The sequence below is a fragment of the Neophocaena asiaeorientalis genome, unplaced genomic scaffold, assembly GCF_003031525.2.
Source record: "Neophocaena asiaeorientalis asiaeorientalis breed wild unplaced genomic scaffold, Neophocaena_asiaeorientalis_V1.1 scaffold469, whole genome shotgun sequence".
NCBI lineage: Eukaryota > Metazoa > Chordata > Mammalia > Artiodactyla > Phocoenidae > Neophocaena > Neophocaena asiaeorientalis.
Window position 1 is genome coordinate 2,058,533 of NW_020172691.1, and position 7,392 is coordinate 2,065,924.

Below are 7,392 nucleotides of genomic sequence, written 5' to 3' on the forward strand. Positions count from 1 at the left end.
ACACGGAAATCAGCCAGGCACAAAAGGACAGGAAGGCATTCCTGGCAGGAGGCATAGCCCAGACAAAGGCCCGGCAGTGGGCAATCCTGCACAGGTCAGGCCCTGACACCATGGGTCTTGTCCCGCACCTCCTGCCCCCTGACCCGCCCTCACCTTGTTTTTGGCCTCCTCCTCCAGGCGCCGCCTCTTGTCCAGGGTCTTGGAGGCCACGCCCCCTGCACCCGGGCCAGCGCCCACCTGCTCTTCCTCCGCCTTGGCCACTAGGAAGCGGGCCTTGTCGTGGTCTTCGCAGCGCTGAACGTAGCCCTGCTTGGCCTTGCGCAGATTGGACTCTGCTTCTTGCTGTGGACATGGAAAGGACCAGACCAGCACCATCAGCCAGAGACCGCGTTAGGGACCTCTGCCACCCCCCATCCCTTGGGCCAGAATCCCATGGCCAGTCAAGCAAACAGAGGCCCCCGCCCAAGAACCAGTGGTGGAAGGACAGGAGGTGACACCTACAGGGCGACCCAGGGAGGAGCCAGTATCTGGCATGCCCATTTCACAGCCAGGGAAGCTGAGGCACAGCTAAGCTCTGAAGGAGACACCAACTACATCATCCTCTTGACACCTACACCCACACCTGCCGGAGCGACTTGTGCTTCTATCTCTTTCATTTCCTGTCTCAGAGATGAGAACAGTGAGGCTGCTCAGACAGGAAGTCAGGCACCCTCAGGGTTGGCAGGAAGAGCACTTAGTCAAAACCCAGTGGGCCTTCTGGGGGCCACACCTCACAGTCTACACGATCAGAAGCTTAAACATAAAGAAAAGAGCTCACATGAGTACTAGGAGAAACCATGAGAGAATTTCTTAGGGAAGGCCTTTCCATACGTGACACAGAACCCAGAAACCATAAAAGACTGCTACTAACAATCATGGATTTCAACTGGGAAAACAGGCAACAGGTTAAATCAAAAGTCAAAACAATAAACTGGGGGTGGGGGAGTTTGTAACACATGTCATCAAGGGCTGGGTTCTCTAATATGTAAAGAGCTCTGGCAAGTCAATAAGAAACAGGCTACTGTCCAATCCAAGGTGAGCAAAGGATATGAACTTAGAGCTCACAGAAGAGGAAAAGCATGGCTGTGGCTCAGGAGGTCAGCTTCCATGCTCATGACATCTGTGACCCAGCCATTACCTTTCGGGCACTGATCTGAGATAAATGCTAGGTCACATGTCTGAGAACAGGGGCACAAGCTCGTCACAACAGTGGTGTCTGAAACAGCAACAGCTCAACAACTAAACTGTTCATCAATAGGGATTTAGTGAACTAAGCCCTGTGGCTCTGCAGCTGAGCACCTGTAGCTGAGAAAAAGGGAGGAGTTTCACATGGAGTGAAGCAGTGGTGTCTGAAACAGCAACAGCTCAACGACAACTAAACTGTTCATCAATAGGGATTTAGTGAACTAAGCCCTGTGGCTCTGCAGCTGAGCACCTGTAGCTGAGAAAAAGGGAGGAGTTTCACGTGGAGTGAGATGGGGCCAGTCCCTGGATATGGAGGTGAGTGTAAAAGGCCAGAAGCAGAACAGGGTACTCGGCAAGCCGTCATCAGGTGTAGAAAAGGGGGGAGAGGCTCATTTGCCAGATGTGCCACAGGACACCGCTAGCTGGAACAGGGGCCGTGGGGGCTCTTTGCACCGCAGACCCTGTTAGCAGGCCCAAAGAGCAGTGCAGAAGATTGCTAGTGCCTTTGGAACAGCCCAAAAGAGAGGTGGGAAAAGAGCAACACAGAGGAACCTGGAGCATCCACCAGACCTGAGAGAGCCTCAGTTTCCCTCTAACCCAGGCCTGCTCCTGGCGGCCACGGGTGACCCGGTCCCTCCGGACATCTGACCCGTGACAGTGATGGGGGCCCCGGGCCAGGGCCTCTCCTGCTGCAGCTGCAGGTAATGGGGCTGGAGCAGTTGGGAGGCAGGACCCGCTCCAACCTGTGACGCCACAGCGAGCCCCACGCGGGCACAGGGCACTCTGCCAGGTGTCCGCAAAACTCGGGAAAGGACCACCCGGGAGTGCACCACCAGGGGACTGCGCACCAGGGGACTGCGCACCAGGGGGCTGCGCATGCGCGAGCCGGCCCGCCCTGCCCCCTCCCAGCCCCGCTGCCCCGCGGTACCAGCTTCCTCTGGGCGCGGTGCCAAGACTCCTTGATCTCCTTCCTGCGCTTCTCGTGCTCGAGCCGCCGCAGGTTCAGGGGCTGGGGGTGGGGAGACGGGTGTGATGGAGACCCGGGCACCCTTCACCCCACCCACCCTCCAGGGCGAAGCCTACCTGCACGAAGGTCTGGGTCTGCAGAGTGCCCACCGCCTGTACCAGGCCGTGGCCGAACTCCAGGTCCTGCTCCAGGGCCAGCGAGTAGATGGACAGGAGGGGCATGTGCGGCTGTGGGGGCGGGGCCGGCAGTCACGGGGGTGGGACAGGCGCCCTCGTGGAAGCCCTGCGGCCTCCCCAGCGCCCTCAGCTGCCCTTGCAGAGATGGGAAACCCCTTTCCTCTGGCCCATCTTTGAGGGGCGAAACACACCCAGGCCTGAGGGGCCCCGCCCCGTTCCCTCGAGTTCCCCACCTCCTGCATGACGCTCTGTCTGCAGTTCTGGACGATCTTCTGCAGGCCTTTGGCAAAGTCCATCTCTGCAGGCGGGGAGGGATGTGAGCGCAGGGGTGAGGTGAGGGGAGGGGCGTGAGCGCAGGGGTGAGGGGAGGGGCCTTCCAGCCAGACCCCGCCCCGCGGGCCCCAGCTCGCACCCAGCGCGTTCCGCTTCTCCAGGTAGCCGATGAGGTCCTTCATGTACTTGGCCATGTTCTTGGCGTACTGCAGCGCGGCGTGCACACCCCCCTCACAGCGCTGCAGCAGCGTGTCCACCGCCTCCGGGGAGAGGCAGCCTGCGGGACAGACACCTCTCAACCCGGGCTCCTCCCCAGCCCACCATTCCTTCCGTCCTCAGCCCTGCACCCCTAGGCTCAGAGACTCACCCTCATCACAGTCCTCACTGCTGAGGGGGGCACCCTCACTCCCCTGTCCATACAGGTTCTCCATTGACTGTACCAGAGGGAGACAGGTGAGTCCAGTCCGGGCTGGGTACTGTTTGATGCCCACCCTGCAGGAGACAGTCACTGCCCCCCCTGGACAGAGCGGGAGACCACGGTCCACAGAACGGGCAGGGGGTACTCATCCGCCCTGCCAGCCTGACCCCGTGCAGCACCCAGGCCATCCCTGCTCACCTGGCCCGGGTCCCCAGGGGGCACTGAGAGGAGGATGCTGCTGTCCACTTCACCCATGAGGAACTCGGACACACTGCAGGGCAGGGGGCAAGCGTCAAGAGGCACATGGGTCCCCACCCTCTGCCACCCTTCCCCACCCCCACACTCACGTGCTGCTGAAGGAGACTGCGATGGTCTCCAAGGCCTTCTCAAACTCCTGCTTGTCCGAATCATTGTTGCACTCATAATGGAAGGCTGGGGACAGACAAGGACGAGAGGGGTTGGCCCAGTCTGGGAGGTGACCACCCGTGCAACTAACTGAAGGGGGAGCATTGGAGCTGTTGTGCCCATCAAACTCCTGTGCATCCTTCAAAACCCACTTCAAACATCCCCTCCTTCAGGAAGCCCGCCCAGACAGAAAGCCCTTGCTGCCCTGTCCTGGCTGACCTTTGACCTTGGCAATGAGGGTGCCGGCAGCCGTGAGCGACTCCACGGTGTTCAGCAGTGGGTACTTGGAGATGACCTGGTGCATCACGCGGAGGGCCTCACCCAGGCACTCATGGGCAAGCGGCCGGCGGGCCTCTAGGAGGTCTGCCGGGCAGAGGGGGTATGAGCAGGGAGGGAAGGAAAGCCTGCCCACCTAACCACCTAACCCTAACCCTCCTCAGAACTCCTGTCCCCGGGTGGGGAAATTGAGGCCAAGGTGGGAGAAGATAACTGCCTGAGCCTCAGTGTGTGACCTCGTTGGGAGATGTGTGTGTGTGTGTGTGTGAGGAGCTGTCCCTCGCTCGACTGCTGGCCAGGTCATCAAAGGTCAGATGTCAGTCTAGGCAGTCCTGCTCAGAACACCCTTTCCTCGTCCCTCCAGAAAACAAACTCCCAGTGACCTTCAAGTTGCAGTCCTAGTGCCTCTTCCTCCAGGCAACCCACCTGGCCCCTTCCCTGCCCCAAACTCTCAGGGCTCTGTCCAGCTCTCTCCCAGCCCTGCCTGCCTGGGCACTGGGGCTTAAACACCCCATTACCTCACTCTCTCCCGACCAGCCACCCCATGAGGCAGGTGCTGTCATCACCCCCATTTTGCAGATGAGGAAACTGAGGCACACAGGGGAGAAGTCATTTCTCAAGGATCACGCAGCTTTTCCATCTCCACTAGCTTTGAAGGCATGAGAATGCCAGGCAGAAGGACCCTGCCTGGCTTTACCATAAGGGAAATGGGGAGCCACAGAAGGTGTTAGGGCAAAGGAGAGTCAAGATCAGATCTGCATCTTCAAACATGGCTTTAAATGCCCTCCTCAGATGTTCTTAATTGGAAAAAAGCGCTGTGTGTGGGCATCTAGTGCAAACAAAGCCGAAGGAATGTATGGCTGGGGAAGGAATGAGCCGACCCTGAGACCCAGGAGGGACCTGGCCACCAGCTGGGAGTATATCTCCCTCAGCTGTGTGCCTCTGACTCTGTGCCTGGAACCTGATGCTCAAAAAATAAATAAATAATAAATTTTAAATTTTAAAAATGGAATCTGAAAATAGGTGTCTGATCCCTTTTCAGCACTGAGGACCCCCAATGAATGCCACCGACAGGGAGACCCCCACGGAGTCCCTGGCCCCAAATTCCTCCGAGTGCAGCCCAGTGCCTCAGCACCAGGCAGGATTTTGAATCGGAGGCCAAGTCAGGGAGGTGGGAAGGAGCTTCCGGAATCCATCAAAGGCCGGCTGAGGAAAGGCCGGGCCACGCCCCTTCCCGGGACATTCCTCCCACACACCAGGCCCCTCATGTTGCCTGGGCCCCGGCCCCCTGGGTCCCCGCAGTACACTCACCTGGGCAGGTGGGACTCTGGAGAAGCCTGGACATGCCCAGCTCAGCATTGGCCAAGGCACGCGCCGGGCAGCAAATGCCCCGAGTGCCACGTGCTCCTGGCCAGGCCCTGCACCCCGCACCCCGCACGGTCCCCTCACCTCGGGGCCCCGCCTGGCAGCGCACCGGCGCCTGCTGCAGCGCCGGGTGCACTGTCCCGCAGATACACATGGCGCAGCCGTCAGGGCGCGGGGACCGTGAATGCGCAGGCCGGGCTAGGCAACTGGCTGGTCCGGGGTCTTTGGTGCCAGGTCCTCTGCAAGCAAACCGGCTCTGGCCGGTCCGAAGACCCGCCCCCCTCCGAGGAAAGCTCCGCCCCGGCGTCCTGCTAGCTCCCCAGTCTCAGGTAGCAGGAGCCTGGGACCCAGGGAGATGCAATTTGATTCGGGATGGGACCGGCCAAGGGCAGGCAGGGAAACAGGCCCAGGTACAGGGCGTTGGGAAGGTGTGGGGAGACCCCGCCCACCTGGATCCCGCCGCCCACTGCTTCCTAGGTAGACAGCACGGGGTCCCCAAGCCCTCTCACTGTCCCCACGACAATTACTGTGAGCTGAGGACATCTGGTTACAGTCAGCAACTCCCCAGGGCGTATCATTGCCCCGTTTCACAGATGACATGCCAGAGGCTTAGAGAAGGGACAGCTGATCCAGTCTCACAGCCTGGCAGGGGCAGCAGCTGGATGCAGACCCCCATGCTCTCTGCTCCAGACCCTTCCCCTGGCCCAGGGCTGCCCCAACACTCAAAGAAGGGTGCCCCTGCCCTGGCCCATCCTCCTGCAGGACGCCCACTGGCTCAAGCCTGCCCAGGCCTGGCCTCCAAGGAAGCACCAGGATCGGAAAGGAACCGAGATTAGAGAGAGTTTCCCCAGGAAACAACTCCAGCCCCACCCCAGGACCGGATAATCCTGGGGGCTGACACCCCCCGACCCAGCAGAGCCCATTAGCTCCTACAAAGCTGAGGTCTCTCCAGTCTGAGGTCGAATCCGGGCTCTGGCCCCTCCTTGGCTGGTTGAGCCAGGAGTCAGGGCCCCTCTCTGGGCCTCAGTTTCCTCATCTGTAAAATGGGCACCTGTGGGGAGCAGGCCAGAGTGTTTAGCATGGCCCTGGCACTGCGGTTTCTGGCAGGAGAGATCATAGTGCCCTCCTTGGCGGCCAAAGACAAACAGGAAGCAGATGAAAATAACTCGGCAGGAAGCTGGGCTGTCAGCAGACGCGTGGAGAAAACGGAACTGCCATCCCACAGGCCGCTCACTCCTGCAGCTTACGTGCCGGTCCTGCCCCTTGTCCGTCCTGAATCTCTCTCTGTCCAGACCTCATCCTGCCTCCAGTCCATTCCAGTCCAACATGCAGATCTGACCTTGTTCCACCTCTGCTCTAACACCTTCTATGGCTCCCCACCACCCTCAGGATAACATCCAGGGTCCCTCTGCTTGCCATTCTCAATGCCTCCACCCTCACACATTTCATACACCCGAAACTTGTTCCCCCAAATGCACCTCCACTCCATGTTTCTGAGCCTGTGCACATGACATTCCCTCTTCCTGGTTGCCGCCAAACTCCTATACATCCCTTAGAACCCTAACTGCAATGACTTTTTCCATGAAGCCCTCCCTACAACCCTCTTTGGAGCCTCCCCAAATCCCTCCCTCCATCCTGCCTCAACCCCACCGGGTTTGGGATATCTGTGACCAACTGCCTTCCACCCAGGCCGCGGTGTCCCTGCCACTTCTCACCTTCACGCAGAACACACTCCTTCAGCTTCTCAAGGCCCTCGGCAAAGCGGGCCACGTCAGCCAGCAGGTGGGAGATGTCCTCCACAGTGTCGGGGCAGGGTCCCTCGGCTGGGCCGGCTGTTGACAGTGGGCTGCGGTGGCCACGGCCCAGCGTCCAGGTGCTGGCTCCGGACAGTGGGAAGCCGGCAGCGCTGGCATGGCGGCTTAGGCTGGTGGGCCTCTTGAGTGTGCCTGTGGCCTTGGCATTCAAGGCCACGCTTGGTGGTTCCAGGCTGGGCGCCAGGGACACTGCATCAGCCCCATCTCTCCTGGGCAGCTCCTGGGAGGGTGGGGGGAGCCACTAGAGCAGGTGCCCCCACTGGGCCCTGCTGCAGTTTTCCCAGAAGTGAAGTGGGGCTCTGGAGGGTCTTCAGCCTGACCCCACAGGGGGTCAAAGGCCACAGGTCAGAGGGCTGAGATTTGGTGTTGTGCCCCTCCCGCACCTGTTACCCAACATCCTCTTCCCCAGAGCTTTCACAAACAACGGCCTCTGCCCAAACCACAGCCGGGGTGTGGGGGAGGGGCACCCCACTT

At 60.1% G+C, this 7,392-nt stretch overlaps 1 protein-coding gene across 1 annotated transcript in view; it reads right to left on the reverse strand.

Annotated features, from left to right (window-relative positions):
* ARHGAP45 (Rho GTPase activating protein 45) overlaps positions 1–7,392 on the reverse strand; it is a 13,047-nt gene that overhangs the window by 4,835 nt on the left and 820 nt on the right. The window contains 11 exon segments of the mRNA XM_024739980.1: positions 12–135; positions 138–342; positions 2,153–2,233; positions 2,308–2,418; positions 2,601–2,665; positions 2,780–2,917; positions 3,008–3,074; positions 3,257–3,329; positions 3,406–3,490; positions 3,683–3,826; positions 6,820–7,138. Coding sequence (XP_024595748.1) covers positions 12–135; positions 138–342; positions 2,153–2,233; positions 2,308–2,418; positions 2,601–2,665; positions 2,780–2,917; positions 3,008–3,074; positions 3,257–3,329; positions 3,406–3,490; positions 3,683–3,826; positions 6,820–7,138 — 1,412 coding nt within the window.